The 24,187-nt window shown below is 36.9% G+C and overlaps 1 protein-coding gene across 8 annotated transcripts in view; it reads left to right on the top strand.

The window, feature by feature from the left end:
• The window catches only part of magi2b (membrane associated guanylate kinase, WW and PDZ domain containing 2b), a 129,328-nt gene that overhangs the window by 74,355 nt on the left and 30,786 nt on the right, over positions 1–24,187 (top strand). For 7 of the 8 annotated variants that reach the window (XM_067436888.1, XM_067436892.1, XM_067436889.1 and 4 more), the window contains exons 7-11: positions 9,943–10,000; positions 10,144–10,265; positions 10,467–10,649; positions 18,114–18,622; positions 19,748–19,913. In XM_067436888.1, the coding sequence (XP_067292989.1) occupies positions 9,943–10,000; positions 10,144–10,265; positions 10,467–10,649; positions 18,114–18,622; positions 19,748–19,913 (1,038 nt within the window). The remainder of the gene's footprint in view (positions 1–9,942; positions 10,001–10,143; positions 10,266–10,466; positions 10,650–18,113; positions 18,623–19,747; positions 19,914–24,187) is intronic. The other variant, XM_067436893.1, reaches the window with a different exon arrangement.

The following is a 24,187-nucleotide window of genomic DNA, read 5'->3' on the forward strand; positions in this document are numbered from 1 at the left end:
ACAAGAGTGTTCAAACAAGTATATTCTATGACAACGATTGTTTTAGTAACTCAGTATGTATTTTTAGTAGTTTAAATGGTGTAATATTTGTGAATTTGATTATGTACTACTTATTAATTTCCTTGCGAGTGCTGTCAAGATTAATCTCTGGTGCTGTGCACTTGCCGCTAGAGCCCACCCACACGCTGCTCTGATTGGCTGTGGTTGTTTTGCGTTGTTTTGACAGTGACAGTATGACAGTAAGACCCGCCTTCTTTGATTTGATTGGCCATCTCAATCATTTTGACATTGACTAGTGCTGTTAGAGCACTGAGATAGAGCAGCCTAAAAAAATGTGTCATTCTAAAAACAATTATCTTTACTTATTCTTCACTAAAAGAATAAGATCAGACAAATAAAATGAGAAAATATGACTGTTTTTACTTTTTATTATTTTTTATTCATAGATCAAACAAAATCATTGGCTCTGGTCTCAGGGGGCCAAACTCGCCCCATACTCCATCTATGCTCTTTTTGTGAAAAAAAAGTACATACTTTTGAGTGTGGCATTTTAGGGCAGTGTTTCGTTTTTGCTTTGGTTGTCTAAGTGGTTTCAAAATGCATTGTTTCTAGGGTGCTCTGAGAGGTTTCTAGTAGTTAATTCCTCAAGCATTGTTTGCTGGTTGCTAGGGTGTAGGGAGGGAGTAGTTGATATGTGTTCAGTGGTTGCTAGGTAGTTTTAAGGATATTGTAAATAAGGGCATTTCAGGTGTTCTGAGTGGGTTTTAGGGAATTGTTTGGTGGTTTCTAGGGTGTTCTGGGTTGTTGCTAGGTGGTCGTTTACTGGTGTTAATTATAGGCCTGTTGTTATTTATTTTTTTGTTAAATAGTGCTTTTTTTTAATCATCTGCCAGGTCATAGATCCGGTTTTAAGGAAAGTCATAACACACCTCCTGTTAACAAATGATACGTTTTTACTTCAGAGATATAATTAATGTCCGAAGCATAAATAATGGGGGGCATGTCTGTAAACATGCTCTGACGGCATGTGAGGTAAATTACTGGAGTTATTACTTTAGTCTGGTGTTTGTGTGCACAAGCTCGATTTGCATGTTTGCTGCACATCTTTTATTCACACATGCATGACTTCATGTGCTCATGTTTCCAGAGAACTCCAGCAAAAACTGCAGCATGTCCCACGGGCGATGTTTTTGATAATTACTGTGTGAGTTTGTGCATGTACTCCATTTCTTCTTGATGTTTCAATAGTCAATTTTGGCTGAAAAACAAAACCGACAGGAAAAGCATCTTGAATGCTGCACATGATGACAGCCCTTTGTTGTCATGGTGATCTCGCCAGCCCTTTAATTTGTTTTGTGTCTCTCAGGCGGATTGAATTGCATGAAAGTATGTTGGCTCTAACCTTCGGGCTGCCAGACCTCCCCTCACTTACTGCTGTGTGTCCTAATTAAGCTTTGTTTTACACACTGACTGCCAGCGTGAACGGCCGGCTGGATTGTTCAGGATACACAATCGAAATTCTGGCGTGTGCAGGGAATGCGTCTTCTTAAAAGACGTCTAGACTGATTTGTGCCATGTATTATCATACGCTGCAGGCATCCCTGGGGTTATTGATTTACTGGACTGGGCTTCACTATAATGAAAACGGTGAGAAATGTTTTCATGACACGCATGCTTCGTGCCATGCATTAAATAGCTCATTTTAAGCTTTGAAGGTTTCGTACACTGAGGGTTTCATACACTCCGGTTCACCTGTCAATGTTTTTGTAAATATTTATGAATATGAAAGTGATTTGGTAATACTTAACTTGAAGCCTGCCTGATAAAATAATACAAGGGCAAGGAAAACGTATTTCTATAACTCTTCATAAGCAATGCTAATTCCACATGCTTGGAATAATAATAATATTGAATTAATATCGACTAAAAGGTTATCAGAATAAAATATGTAGTAAATAATATAATACAATAATATTGTGTTTGTAATAAGTCTTATTTTAGTATTATATATTTAGTATTAGTATTAATGTTTTAATGTAGCTTTTATTTTTGTTTGAGTCCTTTATTTTGTACTTTTGTCATAGATTTTAGTTTTTGTTTATTTCTAGCTACTCTCTTTTTTCATGTAATATTTGTTTTATTTTATTTCAGCTTTATTCTATTAAAAACTATTAAAAATTATAGTGATTTTTTAATAGTTTTTTATAGTTGTGATTTAAAAAAAAATAGTTGTAGAGCTATATTCATATGTTAGTGCAATCAAATCGATTCATTGTATCGTAATACAAATTTGTAAATGTATAATATATTTGTGTGTGTGTGTGTATACATACATACACAAACATACATGCAGATATATCAAACTTTTGTTAGATGCAGTTAATTGCGAATTATTGATTTGACAGTACTAATATATACACAGTGGGTATGGAAAGTATTCAGACCCCTTACATTTTTCACTCTGTTATATGGCAGCCATTTGCTAAAATCGTTTAAGCCAATTTTTTTCTCATTAATTTACACACAGGTATTGAAAGAAAAACACAGAATTTCTGACATCTTTGCAGATTTATATAAAATAAAAAAAAACTGAAACATCACATGGTCCTAAGTATTCAGCCCCTTTGCTCAGTATTTAGTAGGGGTGGGAATCACAGGATAACTCATGATACGATACTATCACGATATTTTGCCCACAATAACTATGTATCACGATACCATCGATTCTGTGACAGACGATATATTGCGAGAAAATCCATCCACGATATATCACGATATCATTTTGTTAATGAAAAAACAAATTCGCCAAAAAGTCATATGATCATGTATTTCATTTATTAACAGTTCATCTATTTTTTAAAATATCAACAATGTACAATATGTACATATACAGCTATCAAACAGCCATAGGCTTGAAAAATGCTTATTTGCTAGTATGGCTGTATGCTGTTTAAAAGTAAACATTGTTTATAAAAAGATCAAGTAAAAGCAACATTCCAGGCATAATTATTATTATTAGTAGACATACTATTATTACATAGAGACGTAGCTAAATCTACTGTAAAACAGTACAGCCTGATATATTTCTAATTTCTTACCGTTAAACCAAACTTTTTTTTTGATGGGTTGCCGTAAAGAACTTGTGTTCATGACAGCTTTCTCAAATGAAACGGTAAAATCTCATCAAGTGAAGGTTATGACGGGCGCTGATCTTTTATTGTCTATGGGCACACACACAAGCGCGAGCGCTTTTAGGCTAAAAAAGACACAGAGTGAGTGTCACGCGCTTGTGTGTGTGTGCTTGTGCGCGCGCGCAGCCCGTCATTCAGAGACGCAGAACATGCAGGAGTTCAGTAACATTTTTAATAGTATTTTGCAGTTTAATATTCACATACACTACACACAGAAAAATAGGGTGTCAAAATTGTACCTTTAGCTTGTCGCTGGGGCAGTACCCTTAAAAGGACATCTTTGTACCTGTTTTACTCCTAAAAGGTGCATATTAGTTCCTTTGAGTACAAATGCGTACCTTAAGGTACTACTATGAACCTTTTTGTGGTAAAAATGGTACAACGTTGTTCTTTTAAGGGTACTGCCCCAGCGACAAGCTGTTGTACCCCTAAAGGTACAATTTTGACACCCTATTTTTCTATTCGGCTAGAGTATCGATAACGTCTCGCGGGCGGAAATATCGCGATATCTATATATATATATATTTTTTTTTTTTTTTTTTGTCCCACCCCTAGTATTTAGTAGAAGCACCCTTTTGATCGAATACAGCCATGAGTCTTTTTGGGAAAGATTCAGCAAGTTTTTCAAACCTGGATTTGAGGCTCGCTCCTCTGCCATTCCTCCTTGCAGATCCTCTCCAGTTCTGTCAGGTTGGATGGTAAACGTTGGTGGACAGCCATTTTCAGGTCTCTCCAGATATGCTCAATTGGGTTTAAGTCAAGGCTGTAGCTGGGCCATTCAAGAACAGTCACATAGTATTGTGAAGCCACTCCTTCATTATTTTAGCTGTGTGTTTAGGGTCATTGTCTTGTTGGAAGGAGAACTTTTAGCCCAGTCTAAGATCTTGAGCACTCTGGAGAAGTTTTGTTCGTCCAATATATCTCTGTATTGGTCGCATTCATCTTTCCCTCGAACCAGTCGTCCTGTCCCTGCAGCTGAAAAACACCCCCACAGCATGATGCTGCCACCACCATGTTTCACTGTTGGGACTGTATTGGACAGGTGATATTTTTCTCCATACATACCGCTTAGAATTAAGGCCAAAAAGTTCCTTCTTGGTCTCATCAGACCAGAGAATCTTATTTCTCAACATCTTGGAGTCCTTCAGGTGTTTTTTTAGCAAACTTTCATATGTCTTGCATTGAGGAGAGACTTCCGTCGTGCCACTCGGCCATAAAGACTTTCTACAACGTTCTCCCATCTCCCGACTGCATCTCTGGAGCTCAGCCAAAGTGATCTTTGGGTTCTTCTTTATCTCTCTCACCAAGGCTCTTCTTCCCCGATAGCTCAGTTTACCCAGACAGCCAGCTCTAGGAAGGGTTCTGGTCATCCCAAACGTCTAAGTATTATGGAGGCCACTGTGCTCTTAGGAAACTTAAGTGCAGCAGAAATGTTTTTGTAACCTTGGCCAGATCTGTGCCTTGCCACAATTCAGTCTCTGAGCTCTTCAGGCAGTTCCTTTGACCTCATGATTCTCATTTGCTCTGACATGCACTGTGAGCTGTAAGGTCTTATATAGACAGGTGTGTGGCTTTCCTAATCAAGTCCAATCAGTATAATCAAACACAGCAGGACTCAAATGAAGGTGTAGAACCATCTCAAGGATGATCAGAATAAATGGACAGCACCCGAGTTAAATATATGAGTGTCACAGAAAAGAGTCTGAATACTTAGGACCATGTGATATTTCAGTTTTTCTTTTTCAATAAATCCGCAACAATGTCAACAATTCTGGGGTTTTCTGTCAATATGGGGTGCTGTATGTACATTTATGAGAAAAAAATTAACTTCAATTATTTTAGCAAACGGCTGCAATATAACAAAGAGTGAAAAATGTAAGGGTGTCTGAATACTATCCGTAATCACTGTTTATATATTATAAAGGTGACTGAGAAAGTGCTGTCAATGAATGACTTAAGGGCAAATTTGTCTGTAATAATCATGACAGAGTGTTTAGTATTTTTATACTGTAATAATTTCAGTTACACTCCAAATTAATGTAGTTGTTCAGTTTAAATACAGCGGGGAAACGAAGTATTTGACACATCAGCATTTTTATCAGTAAGGGAATTTCTAAGTGGACTATTGACACACAATTTTCACCAGCTGTATCCATCAAGCCAAATATTGAATTCATACAAAGAAATCAGAACATTTAAGTATACAAGTTGAGTCATAATAAATAAAGTGAAATAACACAGGGAATAAGTATTGAACACATGAAGATAACAAGGTGCAAAATGGCATAGAAAGCCAGGAGTTCGCCTGAAATCTGTCAGTATTGCAAGAGAAACCCTGCTTCCTATCAGTACTAATTGATATCAGCTGCTTTAGTCCTAATTGATGGCCTATAAAGGCTTCTCATTACCCAGGAGGCACACAGGAAAGACTTCATGATGGGTAAAAGAAAAGAACTCTCTCAAGATCTTTGTAATCTTATCGTTGAAAAGCATTTCGATGGGAATGGTTATAGGCGCATTTCCAGAATGCTGAATGTTCCTGTGAGCACTGTGGGGGCCATTATCCGGAAATGGAAAGAGCATCAGTTCACTATAAACCGGCCATGATCAGGTGCTCCATGTAAAATCCCTGTCCGAGGAGTCCAAAGAATAATCAGGAGAGTTCTCCAAGAGCCAAGAACCACTCGGGCAGAACTTCAGTAAGACCTTGCATTAGCAGGTACTGTTGTTTCAAAGAGAACTGTAAGCAATGCAGTGAACCGCCATGGCATCCATGCACGCTCACCATGCAAGACTCCATTACTGAACAAAAAGCATGTTGATGCTCGGTTAAAGTTTGCGAAAGAGCATTTGGAGAAGCCTGTGGATTATAGGGAGACTATAGTATGGTCAGATGAAAGCAAAATGGAACTTTTTGGCAGTCATTTTTACTCACCATGTTTGGAGAAGTAATGGAACTGCCCACCACCCCAAAAACACCATACCAACAGTAAAGTTATGGGGTGGAAGCATCATGGTTTGGGGCTGTTTTTCATCAAGGGGTACATCAAGGGGTACTGGCAGACTTCATATTATTGAAGGCAGGATGAATGGAGAAATGTACTGGGACATTCTGGATAAAAATCTGCTGCCATCTACCAGAAAACTGAAAATGAAAAGAGGGTGGACATTTCAGCAAGACAATGATCCCAAACAAAGGCCAAGGAAATAATGAAGTGGTTTCAAAGAAAGAAAATCAAGTTGCTTGAATGGCCCAGTCAATCAACTGACCTAAATCCCATAGAAAATCTATGGAGAGAACTGAAGATCAAAGTTCATAAAAGAAGCCCACCGATCCTTAAAGATTTAAAGACCATTTGTGTGGAAGAATGGGCCAGAATCACTCCTGAGCAATGCAGACGACTGGTCTCTCCATACAAGAGGCGTCTAGAAGCTGTAATCACCAACAAAGGCTTTTCTTCAAAGTATTAAATAAAGTGTGTTCAATACTTATTCCCTGTGTCATTTCACTTTATTTATTATGACTCAACTTGTATACTTAAATGTTCTGATTTCTTTGTATGAATTCAATATTTGGCTTGATGGCTACATCTGGTGAAAATTGTGTGTCAATAGCCCACTTAGAAATCCCCTTACTGATAAAAATGCTGATGTGTCAAATACTTATTTTCCCCGCTGCATGTGTTGTAATGGCATCTTTTTATGAATGAAGGCCACTATCATTGATACTATTACTGTACTGATGTCTCTATGATTTTTTTAAAATATTAATGACATTCAACAATATAATTGAAAGATATCAATTTCAACATTTATTAAGTTTATTTCCTTCAATTCAAGTGAACTTAAAGGTGCAGTTTGTAGTATTGATAAGGATCTATTGACAGAAATACAACATAATATACACTCACCTAAAGGATTATTAGGAACACTATACCAATACTGTGTTTGACCCCCTTTCGCCTTCAGAACTGCCTTAATTCTACGTGGCATTGATTCAACAAGGTGCTGAAAGCATTCTTTAGAAATTTTGGCCCATAATGATTGGATAGCATCTTGCAGTTGAAGGAGATTTGTGGGATGCACATCCAGGGCACGAAGCTCCCGTTCCACCACATCCCAAAGATGCTCTATTGGGTTGAGATCTGGTTACCTTGGGGGCCATTTTAGTACAGTGAACTCATTGTCATGTTCAAGAAACCAATTTGAAATGATTCAAGCTTTGTGACATGGTGCATTATCCTGCTGGAAGTAGCCATCATAGGATTGCATCAGATTTAAATGCTTAAATCACCTTTCTTTCCCATTCTGACATTAAGTTTGGAGTTCAGGAGATTGTCTTGACCAGGACCACACCACTAAATGCATTGAAGCAACTGCCATGTGATTGGTTGATTAGATAATTGCATTAATGAGAAATTGAACAGGTGTTCCTAATAATCCTTTAGATCAGTGTACACAACTATGTTTTCGGTGCTGTATAAAGACCTTACAAAATGAACAGTTTAGTGTTAATTTTGTCACCTATTTTTAATTTAGTCTTAGTCTTGGTCTTGTGATAAATGTCCTTAATAGTTTTAGTCACATTTAGTTATTCACATATCTTTTTTAGTTAGTAAAGTTTTAGTCGACTAAGTGTCGTCATTTATGTCTAGTTTTAGTCAAAAAACAACTCAAGGTATCTTAGTAAAGTTTTAGTCGATTAAGTCTTGTCATTTAAGTTTAATTGTAGTCAAAAGAAAACTCAATATAGCTTAGTCAAGTTTTAGTTAAAAAATTGTATTCTTTTTTTTATTTTAAATAAATTATTTCTGAGATTATTTCTAATACCATTTCATTTAAATAGTGTTTCACACATCTCAAATATTGGTTAAATGTGCATAATTACCAGACAAAATGCACTTGATAAAATATTTTTGTTAATGCAACTTTGTTAAATTTCAATCAGTATCATTCATATATACAGCATACTGTACATATAAGGAAAAATAAGTTTCCATTTTAAACTTTTCTTGGGTTTTATATATATATATATATATATATATATATATATATATATATATATATATATATATATATATATATATATATATATAGTGCTTATATAAGTGTCATTAAAAATATTAGGATGTAAGTTATTTGTTTTAAAATTTCACATCTAAAGAAATCTAGCGTTTGATAATGTCTAAATATTTATTCAAATGCAAAACCTAAAAATATTTAAGCAGGTATGATCTGCAATACTTTGAGGAACTATAGATGCATGAATATTTATTTAATAAAAAACCCATACAGGCAACTAGTGGGTGAACCACGGGATTACAAATGAAAATTATATTTCCTGCCACAAAATGACTTGGCTCTAAATTTCAAATGACTCTTTGCATTTGAAATTCTCTAGCATGAGACAGAGCCTGACAGTGCCTCATGCAAAATGCGTGACAGTTGGCAACTGTTTTCTTGGTCCATGTAGTTTTATATTGCAGTCACAGGATGGCCGCAACAGCAGTGCAAATTCGTTCAGAATATTCTCGTGATGAAAAAGTAGAGACGATTATAGATAAAAAAAATGATGAGAGATTTGATCTTAGTTTTTATTTAATGCAAAACATTTTAGTCTCGTCTTTTTTCATCAACAATAATGTCAGTGTTTTTGGACATTGGTGCAGTCATAGTCATAGTCTCGTCTTAGTCATGGAAAAAAAGGTCGTTGACAAAAATATTTAGTCTTGTCTCGTCTGATGAAATTAACACTAGAACAGTTATGTTTTTATTACTTTAGAATGAGCCATTTCTATCTACATACACCGCAGGTCCCCTTACAGTAAAGTCGCCATTTTGCGCTGCCATGTTTCTACAGTAGCCCTAAACGGACAAACTGCTCTACAGAGCGCTAGCTACTCACTACTGTCTCAGACGGCGACATTCTTGTCCTGTGTCGGCCACCGTAGCTTCTCTCTGCTTCGAAAGGGAGGGGTGAGCGGTTGCAGTTCATAACTTAACCACTAGACGGAAAAACTACACCACCAGTACGCAAAAACGTACAACAATCTTCACATAAACCAATTATAATAAATGTCATATTAACCAAACACATTACAGTCTTAACTGCATAAATTATAAATGAAATAAAGATAAAATAAAGATTAAAGCTTCGGTTTACTCTATTACCGTTTGTTCTTTGATTAACATTAATGACAGACAGCATTAGTGACTGCTGTCATTTTAAGATTAGCCGCTGCTGAAAATGATGCAGATCTGCGTGCTGTCCCCCGCATATCGTTTTCTCACAACTCTTTAAGTTCATATTAGATTTTATTTAACTCATTTAGGACTGCTCTTATGTGAATACTCAACAAAACTGCCATTTTGACATTATTGTGTGCGTTATTATTCGTTCAAGCTTGAAAGAGAATTCTGGCCTGTTCTCTTTTATCTTGTGGCGCTTGAATGGTTTAAAAGCATTTGCGTGAATAAGAGCGTGATTCTATAATGTAATGCTAGCCAAAGGATGACAGAAAAACAGATGCTGCATTAACTATTTTAACGCGTTAAACCGGAAAATTAATTGCATGCGCTGACGCACAAATTTTGACAGCACTAATATGTATATAGCCTCAAAAAACATGATAGGACAATGCAAGGAAACAGAAAAAACAACCCAGACTACATTAAATATGGGTTAACATGCAACGGGGATAAACAACATTTGCAACGAGGTGCCGACCATCTTATTTTTTTCTTTCTACAGAACTTCCATATGGCTGGGAGAAAATAGACGACCCTATTTATGGCAGTTACTATGTTGAGTAAGTTCTTCAAATTTCTTTTATCAAGCACCAAGTATTTGCAGAATCCGACCCCGAATCATAAGCGTCATTCTCTTCAATAAGTTCGCCGGGGGAGGGAGGGTCCCAGCGTGATTTAAATATCTGCTCGTTCTGCCCCGCAGCCACATTAACAGAAGGACACAGTTTGAGAACCCCGTCCTAGAGGCCAAACGAAGGATCCAACAGCAACATCAAATGCAAAGTCAAGGTCTATCGGCGCTGCCATTGCCCACGATATATAGAGGTACTTCTTTTCTCTGTGGCCCATATATGCCATCTTCACCCAATTGGTTTGTTGGTGATCCTCGGTTTTGGGTTGCTCGGGTGTGCCCTAGTTTCATGTCACTTTAGCTCGGTTACAGAAGCACCAAAGACCATGCAGTAGAGGTGGTTGTGCAGAGTGCAGTCCTTTCCTCTGATTTTTCATGTGTGTTTGTCTTCACAGAAAAGCCTCCATTCACGAGGGACGCCACGCAACTCAAAGGGACATTCCTGACCACGGTGCTGCAGAAGAGTAACATGGGATTCGGCTTCACCATCATTGGTGGGGACGAGCCAGACGAGTTCCTACAGGTCAAGAGCGTCATACCTGATGGACCTGCAGCACAGGATAGCAAGATGGACACAGGTGAGAAGGTCAAGGAAATCAGGACCTCTTAACAAATGTTTCATTTCAGATTTGTTTGTTTATATTCTAGCAGAAGGGTGAATTAGGTTATGAATCTGAGCTTTTATATTTAATATTTATATTATATAGGTATTGAATATCTTTATACTATTTAAGTATTGTAGATTATATAAAATATAGGTAGGTTCAAATAAATAATATATTTACTTTATAAAAATAATAATAATAATAATAAAAAAATTATATTATTAAAAGATTATATAAAATTATTATATCAATACAATTTACCTGCGAAAATTCACTAAATATCTCTAAATGTGATCGCACATTAAAGCTCGTTCACACTAAGGACAATAACTATAACAAAAAAGATTGTTATTAAATTATATATATATATATATATATATATATATATATATATATATATATATATATATATATATATATATATATATATGTGTGTGTATATATATATATATATGTGTATATATATATATATATATATATATATATATATATATATGAGAAGTGTTGATAATCATATAAAATCACATAATAATTATATATTTATTATGTGATTTTATATGATTATCAACACTTCTCTTAATTTATCATTGATCCACTGTCTTGAATAAAGTTATTCCATTGTTGCAGTGCATTCTGGAATTGACTTCTTTACGAACGATGCATGCTTCCTACACAAGATAATTTATTTTAGTCTGCCAAGGAAAGCATGGTGATTGGCTATTGCCAGCCCCTAGATCGTATGTATAGGCAAAATATTAATTCAAACATGGACCTCTAGGTGCTGGTCATTAGCCTGATGTGGTCATACTCAATTCTAGTCAGAATATGAGTCTGAAACTGCTCCATTGGGCTGTGATTATGGAGCGTGTTTCAACCGAACCAGGAAAGACATCAATTGGATAGACCTACAACCAATCAGAGCAACGAAGCAACGCATTGTCAAATGTCAACAGAGCTCAACTGCACTGTGTTGCCAAGTCCGCGTTTTTTCCCGCGGGTTGTTTTCTATGTCCGCAGGTTGAAGCAACTATTATGTGATGTATAGACCCATGAGTGCAAATTTTAGCAGGCAACCTTGCCAAAATAACACACATTTTATTCCCGCAAAACCCCCCCGAGAAGCTATTGTTTAGGGCTAGTAGTTGGCGGGTTTTGTTGTAAAAACTTGACAGCCCTGTCTGTATGTGCACTGGAATAAACGATCTTAGCCGGTGTTGAAAAAAAAAAGAAAGAATTTAATGATACACAGAGTACTTACCAAACATGATCATCATTTTTGAGAGAAATAGTGAAGGTGAATGCATATACAAACAAGCTCTCCATTTTAGGATTCGAACAAATATAATCCAAGCCCCTTTGATGACGTACATGATTACGTTACTGTTGATCATGTATCCGTCATCGTCTAAAGCCCGCCCTGATGATCTCGTTTGTCTGAACAGTTTCTGTTCGGAGATAATTACTCCTCTCTGGATCGAGGCCAGACCGAACCGCCCGACCTAAAAATGTTGTGGGCGGGGCTAAGTTCGAACTGGCATCCAGACTAGCTGGTCATATAATTAGAATAGCACCAAAAAGTTGATTTATTTTACTAATTCCATTCAAAAACTGAAACTTTTATATTATATTCATTCATTACACAGAGACAGATATATTTTAAATGTTTTGTTCTTTTAATTTTGATTATTATAGCTGAAAACTAAGGAAAATCCCAAATTCAATCTCAGAAAATTTAAATATTGTGATAAGGTTCAATATTGAACACACCTGGTGCCACACTCTGATCAGCTAATTAACTCAAAACACCTGCAAAGGCCTTTAAATGAACTCTCAGTCTAGTTCTGTATGCTACACAATCATGGGAAGACTACTGACTTGACAGTTGTCCAAAAGATGACCATTGACGCCTTGCACAAGGAGGGCAAGACACAAAAGGTCATTGCAAAAGAGGCTGGCTGTTCACAGAGCTCTGTGTCCAAGCACATTAATAGAGAGGCGAAGGGAAGAAAATATGTGGTAAAAAAATTGTACAAGCAATAGATATAACCGCACCCTGGAGAGGATTGTGAAACAAAACCCATTAAAAAATGTGGGGGTTGATTCACAAAGAGTGGACTGCAGCTGGAGTCAGTGCTTCAAGAACCACTACGCATGCCGTTGTAAGCAAGACATGGGTTTCAACTGTTGCATTCCTTCGGTCAAGCCACTCTTGAACAACAGATGTGTGCCTTTGGGGTGCCTTGTCATCTGCTGGTGTTGGTCCTCTGTGTTTTCTGAGGTCCAAGGTTAACGCAGCCGTATACCAGGAAGTTTTAGAGCACTTCCTGCTGCTGACCAACTTTATGGCGATGTAGATTTAATTCTCCAACAGGACTTGGCACCTGCACACAGTGCCAAATCAACCAGTACCTATTTTGAGGACCATGGTATTCCTGTTCTTTATTGGGCAGCAAACTCGCCTGACCTTAACACCATAGAAAATCTATGGGGTATTGTGAAGAAGATGAGATATTGCCAGACCCAATAATGCAGAAGAGCTGAAGGCCACTATCAGAGCAACCTGGGCTCTCATAACACCTGAGCAGTGCCACAGACTGATCGACTCAATGCCACGCCGCATTGCTGCAGTAATTCAGGCAAAAGGAGCCCAAACTATGTATTGAGGGCTGTACATGCTTATACTTTTCATGTTCATACTTTTCTGATGGCCAAGATTTCTAAAAACCCTTTCTTTGTATTGGTCTTAAGTATTATTATCATTTTCATTATCATTATCATTATCATTTTCTGAGATAATGAATTTGGTATGTTCCTTAGTCGTCAGTTGTAATCATTAAAATTAAAAGAAATAAACATTTGAAATACATCAGTCTGTGTGTAATGAATGAATATAATATACAAGTTTCACTTTTTGAATGCAATTAGTGAAATAAATCAACTTTCGATAATATTCTAATTATATAACCAGCACCTGTACACTGAATTAATCATACATTGTAAATGTACTCAGAATTCTGTATAAGACTTGAAGTGAGACTTAAAGTGAGCAGGATATATTAAAATGAAGCACATGGATTCGACAGGCATGAATTCATGATACTAGGTGGGGCAGACGGTCTCTGAGCCCTCCCTAGCTCTACAGCGCCCCACCATGTAAATCTGTGGTTAAAATTGGAACTGCAGCGTGCTCTCATAGACAGCCATTGGGGCAGATTTCTGGCTTCCCCACCCGTTTTCATGTGACCTCACATAAACCTCGCTCCAGACCAAGACCATACGAGTCTGCTTCAGCTATGAGTCTGCAACAGATCAGTAACTAGTTGGCATGTCTGTTCTTCCTGTGTAGAGTAGTGTATCAAATTAATGAAAGTTTAAACTTTAGTTTAAACTTGCTCATGTGAATAGCCTTTATATACAGCAGTTCTGTTGTTTGTTTAATGTTTGTTCTGAAAATAAACAAGACTTTTCTCACTGGAATTCCTACACAACTTGCAATATTCTGAGGTAATAAATACTACATTAAGGCATTTCTAAGATGGTACTCTATGCGTTAGTCGTGCGCACTAAGTCTAAGCACACCACCCTCAGGCTGGATAACGCAATGACATTAGAATTCTGCCTAAGTGAGTCTATGTTCAGCGATTAGAATATAAAGCTTACAAAATGTTAATCATAAACTAGTGCAAAGACCCAGAATCTACCCTACCTAAATTTTTGTCCAGGAGCCGCTATTGGCTGATGCCAATAATTTCAAAATGGCCAGAGGTTCGCCAGTTAATCACCATAGTTGATATATGTTGATGTATATAGGTATGGCTCATTTAATTTTAACATTATTTACAACCTTAAACTTGTTTTCCAAATTGATCTAAGAGATGAAATGTACAGATCAATTCAGGGACGCCTTTCAGTTTTATTACCAATGATTGTCAGTCACAGTTATTTTTGCTGAGAAAGACAAACAAATCCAGCCAGACTAAATTTCTTGCCTCAGTGGGCTGTTTAGAATTATGATATGCCCCCTTTTAATATACTGACACTTATCGATATATATAAGCAGTGCTGAGCAGTGACCTCACATCTCAGGAGAATACCTTTAGTGCATGGACTAGGAAACATCATTATCTCTTTAGCCACTGCTTGACAACAGTCTCTAATAGCTTGCTCAGAGCTAGCGAAAGGTCACGGTTGTCGCATTGTGTTTTTCTCTGATGAAAGAGCATATTTGAGTGAGTCATCACAGATGGACACCGTAGGCTTATTTTCTGCTTTTTCATAAGTTCTTCTGTTCTCTTGTAGAAGAACTCTTAACCTAGTACGGAAATCTTGTGTCCTTGCTGTGAGTCTACCTTTCTGGATGGCTTGTTCATTTCCTTGATCCTGTGTTAACTTTAGAAGTGTACCTGTGAGCTCTGAAGATGACATCACTTCCCAAGGCCCTCACAGATAATGATGCTGGCAGTGGCTTTATTTGCATATGCCTCCAGCTAGCATTGCAATTTGGGCTTAAGTGGGATCTTGTGTGTTTTATCTGCTTTTGATGGGGGGACAGGGTCCTTTTATAGAAGTCCTACTCTATTCTGCACAAACATACACAGTTGGCTTGTGCAGTTTCAACTGCCTCAGGTTGCCTTTATTATAGAGGTGTCTCATTATCGGCCAGTTTTGCTGATACCTCGCTCGGTCTATATCTACAGCTGTCTGCACTTACGCAACTGACTTTGTGTGTGTGTGCATGGAGATAACTTTAATCCAAAGTGATATGATTTAGTAAACATGTGGGTCAAAGAACAGCTAATTTATTAACCCTGAGTATGTGTGTACTTAAAGAGGTACTTCAGCGCTGGGAAGATGAATCTGTATTTAAACTGGGTCATCAATGTAGTAGAAATGTGATTTTTTTTTTTTAATTTGGTGCTTTCTAGACTGAGAAAAGACAGAAAATGTATTTTTGTCTCATGGGGATGAAAGACTACAATTCCCAGAATGCTTCGCTGCCCTGTGAGGCCATTCCCAAAGCCACCTACTGGATTACTGTGACTGAGTTGGAGAAGACACTACAATTAAAAACTGATAGTGTCTGTTCAATATAATGAGTGGGTCACCGCGCGAGTCTCACAGCACTGAGCACTAACTGCAGGAGTCAGATAAATGAGCTGAATGAGCTCTCGTGATGAGAGCCGAGGTAATCGCGACTACACTCGCGGCATACATTCACAACGCGAGTTCATTTTGGCGCGTTCCAGTTCATTCCTTTGCAAGCTTAACTTTCATAGAAATTAATTTGAGAAGTTAAGACTTACATTGCTCACCATAGCTCCGTTTAAATGAGTGCCTGCTGCTGAGCTGAGCTCTGAGTGTGATCTCCATCCCCCGTGCGCAGATTCAAAACATGCGGAAATGGCTCCCTCTGCTGGCTGTAGTCTTTAGCCTTTGGCCAAACATTCCTCCTATGATGCAAATATCGTCAATTTGCATCATAGGAGGATTTTTTCCAAAAACAAAATGCAAAAATCTCGTCTCAGGGGGATATGAGGGGTAAAGCACAATCATTTGAATATACTCCAGGGTTTCTACTGATACAAAGCCATATGCTAATTGCTGAAGTAACCCTTTAAAGGGATAGCTCACCCCAAAATTAAAATGATTTACTCAACACAAGTCATCCTAGGTGTATATGACGTCATTCTTCTTTCAGATGAATACTATCGGAGTTGTATTAAAAATGCTTCCAATCATTATAATGACGTATGGCAGCCCAAAATTTGAACCTATCATAGAAGCGAGTCTATGATAAAGACATTAAACGATAAAAACATTTGCAGCCAATCAGAATCAAAGCAGTAATAGAGCTTGAGCATTTAAAGGGTTAGTTCACCCAAAAATTTAAATTCTGTCATTAATTACTTACCCTCATGTTGTTCGACACCCGTAAGACCTCCGTTCATCTTCGGAAAACAAATGAAGATATTTTTGTTGAAATCCGATGGCTCAGAAAAACCTTCACTGACACCAATGTCATTTCCTCTCTCAAGACCCATAAAGGCACTAAATATGTCGTTACGAAGCCCATCTCACTACAGTGGCTCTACAGTAATTTTATGCAGCGACGAGAAATAATTTTTATGCACAAAAAACAACAACTAAATAACGACTTGTATAGTGACGGCCAATTAAAAACAAAGTTTCAAACCGTTAAGAATCAGTGTATCGATTCATGATTTGGATCACCAATGTCACGTGTTTTCAGCAGTTTGAAACGCGATCCAAATCATGAATTTAATAGGCAGATTTCAAAACAAAGTTTTGAACCGTTATGAATCAGTGTATTAATTCATGATTTGGATTGCGTATTTTCATTTTTGGTTAAACTAACCCTTTAAAGCAGAAGACGACAATTTCAGCGAGCATTTAGAATAAACAGAAGGTTATCGTTTTGATGTGGACACTTAATAGTATTCGTTTTTGATGTGATCAAGCCTCTAGAGGACAACTTTGGATGTCACACAAATATTAGTTCTCGTGTGAAATACTCCGGAGACTCCACTTACAGTTGATTCCAGCGGAATTTGGCATTAACATGTTTTAGTTTTGAATAAAAAATATATCTCTAATTGACATTTGATTTCTTGAGTGGCAGTGCATTTTGGGATTGCTTTTCTACAGTGTTGATTCATTTTTATTCTACGTGTTGTTGGTAATGAGCGTTGGCTACAACTACTTGGTTGTCAGCGCATTGCTATTTTGCATAAAATTGAAGCCTTCTCTACTTCATTGCAAAACATTGGTTGGTCATGCCTTCAGAATTAAACTGGCTTCACTGAAAATGTATGACTTGCAGTTGCCTTCTAATTGTGAACCTCTCTGTGTGAACACCCGTTCAGAAGGCAGCATAATTATGTTTTGTAAGAGAGCCAATATCCTTAATAATGTAGCTAATTTATGTACATACGCACTCAGAGCAAGTGGTCGATGTGAGAGATGACATAATGCACTTGGGAGTCTGACGCTTCATATTTTGTTTAAATATGCATGTTTAGTACACTGAAAAAAAATATTTTTACTGCTTGTTCAAACGATTTTATTAAAATGAGCTAAAGCAACACAATTGCTATACATTTTGTCAACTTTATTTGATTGTGTTCAATCCACTTAAATATATTTAACATTGAAGTTTACTTAATCCATTTGAGTTGGGATTACATGACTGATCTACACACAGGTCTTTTCCATTTACTCAAAATCACAGACTTGAATATATTGGTGTCTACTCAATACATTTGAACTGAAATAACTAAAACATTGATGAATGAACAAATAAATTTGTTTAAAATTATAAATTGATTTAGTGTAACTACTTGCCTTAAAAAAATGAAGTATAATCGAAAAGCCATTTTATTCAGTGCACTCTTATTTTTTTCATAATTTCTTCATCAGGTGATGTGATCGTCTACATCAATGACATCTGTGTCCTGGGCACCACCCATGCCGACGTGGTGAAGCTCTTCCAGTCGGTACCTATTGGCCAGAGCGTCACCCTGGTGCTTTGTCGAGGCTACCCCCTCCCTTACGACCCAGAGGACCCCTCGGCTAGCTCCTCCATGCCCCCTTTGGGCCTGGTGGATCACCCGTTGCTGCTCAATGGAAGGAACAACTATGAAAATTACATGGAGTACATGTCTTTGACTGGCCGCTTGGTACCTGAGCACGGCGAGGGCCTTACCCCGCTTCCCCACCCTGGAGACACCCACCTAGACGGCTCACAGCCTCCATCCCTTACCACACCGGGACCCCCACCCGATGACAGCGTCTCCATGGCGTCATCCTCGGGAGCAACGGCCGGGGCTCAAGTGGTCCCTGAGCTTCTGAGTCTCACTATAACCAAAGGCGCAGAGGGTTTCGGGTTCACCATTGCGGACAGTCCCACGGGGCAGAGAGTCAAACAGGTGTGCTGATATCCATTAACAAACATTTTAATGCAGTGGTCTCAAACTCAATTAACATTTTAAGTATATACATTAGTGGCCAAAAGTGATGTCTGACCTAGGAAAATTTACATCTTCACCCTTTTAGTTAAATATTATTTAAAGATTTTATCATATTATGTAGTTGTGCTTGAAGTCAATTGTTATATTTGTGATGCAATGAAACATGCTGAATTTTGACATACCAAGAAATTATGAGCACATGCAAAAGCAAGAGAGAATGAATTATTAATAACTGATTATGCTGTCAGTGTATGCTTTTTCCTGTGAGCTTTTTGTTTTTCCGTTTTTTGTTTGTTTGTTTTTTTGCATATCAAAATAAAACATGTAGCTTGCCTTTTTTGCCAAATATTTTTTTCAGATGAATACCTCAACCAAGTTTAGTGTATTGTTTTTCCTTCATATTTAAAATATATTTAAAATATATATATATATATATATATATATATATATATATATATATATATATATATATATATATATATATATATATATATATATATATATATATATAAAATATTTTCCTCATATTATGACCATTTAATCGCACTTGTAGTGTCATAAAAACAAATGTCCTTTCCGGACATCACATTTGGCCATTACACCAATGGAAAAAATATATACTAATTATTAAATATTAAAAATAATATAGGTCTAATTATTGACTATGTCTTAATGTGTTAAATTAATTTGAATAAAAATTATTATTATTATTGTAGAGAAATAAATAAACAGACACATGAATTTTTTTTTAATAAACACATTTTATACACACACACACACACACACACACACACACACACACATATATATATATATATATAATTATTAATAAATATATTTAATTTATTGGTGTTTAAGAAAATAAATAAATACATTAAATCGGCTTCTTTTGTACTCATAAGTATGGGGTGAGGGTAATGGTCAAACCAAAAGGCGAGCTATATTTAAAAATATTAAAATATTATGTCCTGTCTTAATCCTTATATTCAGGTTTATCAAGCTTAATGTGTCACATAATAATGTGATTATTATTATTATTACCAATTATTATTAATTATAACTGTTTTAAAATGTTGTGAACAGGTTCTGGAGCCGCAGGGTTGTCCGGGGTTATGTGAAGGAGACTTGATGGTGGAGATCAATCAGAAGGGTCTCCAGGGACTCAACCACACACAGGTGGTGCAGCTGCTCAAGGACTGTCCAGTGGGAACAGAGGCTACGCTTGTCATTCAGAGAGGAGCAGCAGCAGGTGCGCACATTTCCACTCTTCGTTTTTAAAACCAAGTTCATCAGAGAGGTACTGAAGGTTTCACTGAAAAATGAAAATTCATTTATTCATCCTCATGGTTTTTTTCTTCTTCTGTGGAACACAAATGAGACATTTTGAAGTAATTTTGAACTGCACTGCATTACAATACGAAATTAGGGGGCTCTGAAACCTGCTAAAAACCACCATAAAGGTTTCATAAAAGTGGTCCTTATGGTCTGTGAACTATATTCCAAGTCTTCTGAAGCCTTATGACGGCTTTGTATGGACAACATGACATCATGACTTTGCGTAAACATACACGGCACTTTATAAAGCCAAGTGGCATGTTATCTGTACACATTTGAGCTATCCGCTATCCCCATCAATGTAAATGGATTTATAAATCCTGAATGATGTTTTTATGAAAATGTAAAAATGCAAAATGTTTCTTGTGATTGGTAGGTTTAGGGTGTGTGTTTGTGTGTGTTTGTGTGTGTTTGTGTGTGTGTTTGTGTGTGTGTGTGTGTGTGTGTGTGTGTGTGTGTGTGTGTGTGTGTGTGTGTGTGTGTGTGTGTGTGTGTGTGTGTGTGTGTGTGTTTGTGTGTTTGTGTGTTTGTGTGTTTGTGTGTGTGTGTGTGTGAAATTGGTAGGATTAGCGGTAGGGGCAGTGTAGGGGGATAGAATGAAATGCATTGATAAATGTGCTAAAAAGTGATTATGCGTCTTGATAGCGCGCCAAAATTGCCGTATCATACACACGCCATTTCATGAGATCAGTCTGGTATGGAAAAGAAAACGTAAGTCTAATTTTCATTGAAAGCTCATTATTATTGCGGTAGGAGAGGATGTTGTCCTCTTACTTTCTTTTCCTCACATTGACCAGGTCTGCTGATGATGATTATTATTTAACGATGACAAAATATTCATTTTTGGATTAATTGTTCTTTTAAAGTTTTAGTAGAAACAAGAAAAGTAACTTGGTATACGTCAGTGCTTCAGTTATAATTCTTTTCTAGCTCTGAACTAGATGTGCTTCGCCTCACAAACTAACCAGTACATCGCAATTTCTCCGACTCAAACTGTTTTCTTTCAGAATAACTGAAGCTGATGAGCTGTTTTGGGGAAATGTTAGCAAAGCCTTCGCAAGATTGCACACTGTATCATCTCTTGGCAAGAGCTGGTGACAGTTATTAGCATATTCAGACTGGAGCCAAGCTAATCTACTAATTCTGTGTGAGTCCACTTATCAGAGTGCTTACTTTCATTAAAATGTCCATGCAGAGTGTAATATTTTATCACCCTTTATAATTAGGATATTCTTAGAATGAAAAGTAATGAGGCAATTAATAGAAACAATCTTGAAGAACGCTGAAGTCTCTTCATGTAAGCCTGATATGTGTTCTTAAGATGCTTGTCCGTTTCTCTGAACCGCTATCAATCAAGTAATTACACCCACGCATCCTGCCAATTACGCTGTGCTTCTGTTCTCACCTCCTCTGTGTGTTTCATGACTATATCGAAGGCTACGGTCTTAAAGGACCGTTCAGCAAACACTCCAAGGCCTCTTGTAACGGAGCGAGAGACGTCCCACGTGACTCACTGGCTAAGTGTGAGACCATTCAGTTTCCTGCCGGCGCTCTGCCAAGAGCCCGGCCAGTGCCGGCCATGTTCACAGCTCTTTTCCCCAGTTGTCTAATTAAAGCACGACTCCCACACTGAGCTGGTGGAGATAAACAGGCAGACGAATCAGAATGCAGAGTGGCTGAATGGGGAAGGGGCGTTTGGCGAACGGGCCAATCAAAGAGTGTTATTTCCCTGCAGGTAACACTAAGGGAATACTCTGAAAAAGATGCTGATTGAGGAGACGTAATTTATTCTTAGTGACGTGAAGAGTTTATATTATCATAATTTACATAAATTTACATTAATATATCTATTTAAAGCGGCAGGATGAATGGGCAAATAAATGTCAAGACAAGCATAATTTCACACCAGAACAAAAGCAAATATCCAGAATTACTTAATGGGGTTACATACTTTTGAATTAAACCTTTTTAAATAAATAAGAAATGTGTGTATTAAAAAAATATTGGTTTTTAGTGTCGATTAACATTTTTTGTCAAATTCAGTATTTTAATATTTCTTTTAAATATCTTGTACATTTCATATTTATGTAAAGGTATTACTTAAATAACTGGAAAAAAATTAAAAAATTCTAAAAAATAAACAAAACAATAAAAACATTTTTTTAGAAATGTTAAAAAAACTAACAAAAATGACAAGCACAATAAAAATGACAAAATTATTCAAATAAGACAAATTAATATGAAATTCAGATTTATTGCAAATATTAATACAATTAATAACAAATATATATAAATACAAAAATGAATCTAAATAATAATAAAATAACACTGAGAGGGAATATTATTTCAACCAGCCATTGTTGATGATTCAAAAATGATAAGTAAAATACAATAAAAAATCTAATTAAAAATAAATCAAGGCTTGTTTTCCACAATCCATATACATTATAAAGTTCATTACTAAATTTAAAAAAAGTAATCTGGTTTTATTTATGTGCGCTATTATAACAAAACATAGAAATAAACAGCAATATTTACTTGCATGTAATTCTGCCAGCAAAAGCATAACAAATATATTGCAAATATTTCGCCCAGCCCTAGTTAGGACCAGTTATTAGATTGCATTTGCACCCATAAACACAAATTTTACAATAATTTCATTAGATTTATTTCTGTTCAAAATCTGTAAAGGACAACTGTCCGTCTTCCTCTCTGCGGTTCTTTTGTCAGGATTATTGACATCTCAGGTAGGACTGGACAGGCAGGTGTGAGGTGATAACTACACTCTTCTGCCGTCTCAGACTGGAAATATCATCAGGGCTGTGGCATTTTAGCAGTGCCGGCAACTCTCTTACATCCTCTTTATACTCTGAGCTGACAGTCACCCCGAATCCCTCACGGTTCCATCTGACTCACCTTTCAGTCTTCACCTGAGAGACTCGTGACATGAACAAAACCCGGGGAAACATGAGGTGCACTGCGCTCGCTGCATGCTATTGTTACCATTGACAGAACATGCATTCATTCAACTTTCCGTTTTGATTTTTTTATAGGTTGTTTCTGTGTTCAAGTCAGATGAAAAGCAGTCGAGATAAGCGAACAATTCTGCGAGCTACACCAAAGTTCTTTGGTCTTGTCCATATGGCATCTTCTGTGATGTATTGGGGGAGGATGAGGACTCATGGAGTGGCACGACTGTGCGTGTTTGCCCGAGGCTTTATGTTTAGCCCTTTGCTGCCAAGTCGTGTCCTGGTCATATAGCGTTTGATGTAATCCTGTTAGTTTAAGTAGGCATAAAAATTCCTTACCCCCCTGCCTTATGCTACAAATACTAACATGCATACATACAGGCCGTGTGCGTGTGCGTGTGCGTGTGCGTGTGCGTGTGCGTGTGCGTGCGCGTGCGTGTGCGTGTGCGTGTGCGTTTGCGCGTGTGTGTGTGAGAATGCACAAAGACTCACATTGTAGTCCATATTATTGAAAGAACCAGGAAAAAGACTAAGGAATGATAAAGTCATTACTCAATATTCTCACAGCACCTCCAGCCATGGTATAATCACATTGCAGATGAATCTTAAACAACCTTCTTCTTATCACAGTCATATCACCAACGCACATCATGAATTTTATTATATGGGGAACTTAACACTGCAAAAACAGTATTGTGGCAGTTCTTATTTGCCGTTTTCACTATATAATTTCTACCAAATCTGACTCTAAAAATGGCTTTCTATTTGTGTAACCTAATGTAGTCTATAAGATACTTAATAATAATAATCAAACACTTTTTTTTTTTATTAAGTAATGTTTTTTTCTAAATTGTGTGAAATAATATGACTAATATATTTTGAATCATGTTTATTTTTCTGACTATTTTGGCATTTGTTCATAAAGCAATGTCAATAAAGTCAGAAGAATAATATCTAATCCCCATTTTCTTGACATGTAAATAGATTGCATGTTAAATCACAAAAACACACAGCTTAATCACTGTTGGCCATTATTATTTCATTATGATCATTCAGAACTGACAGAAAGTTGCAAGAGTTGTAAAAATCTAGTTTAGTGTCTGTCGTCTCTTTTACAGAGTTTGGCTTCTGCTCAAAGCTAATCAAAGCTAATGATGTAATTACCTCACAAACAAATGCAATAAACTTTCCTCACTTAAGAGCCTACAGGACAACGAAG

The sequence above is a fragment of the Pseudorasbora parva genome, chromosome 25, assembly GCF_024679245.1.
Source record: "Pseudorasbora parva isolate DD20220531a chromosome 25, ASM2467924v1, whole genome shotgun sequence".
Lineage (NCBI taxonomy): Eukaryota > Metazoa > Chordata > Actinopteri > Cypriniformes > Gobionidae > Pseudorasbora > Pseudorasbora parva.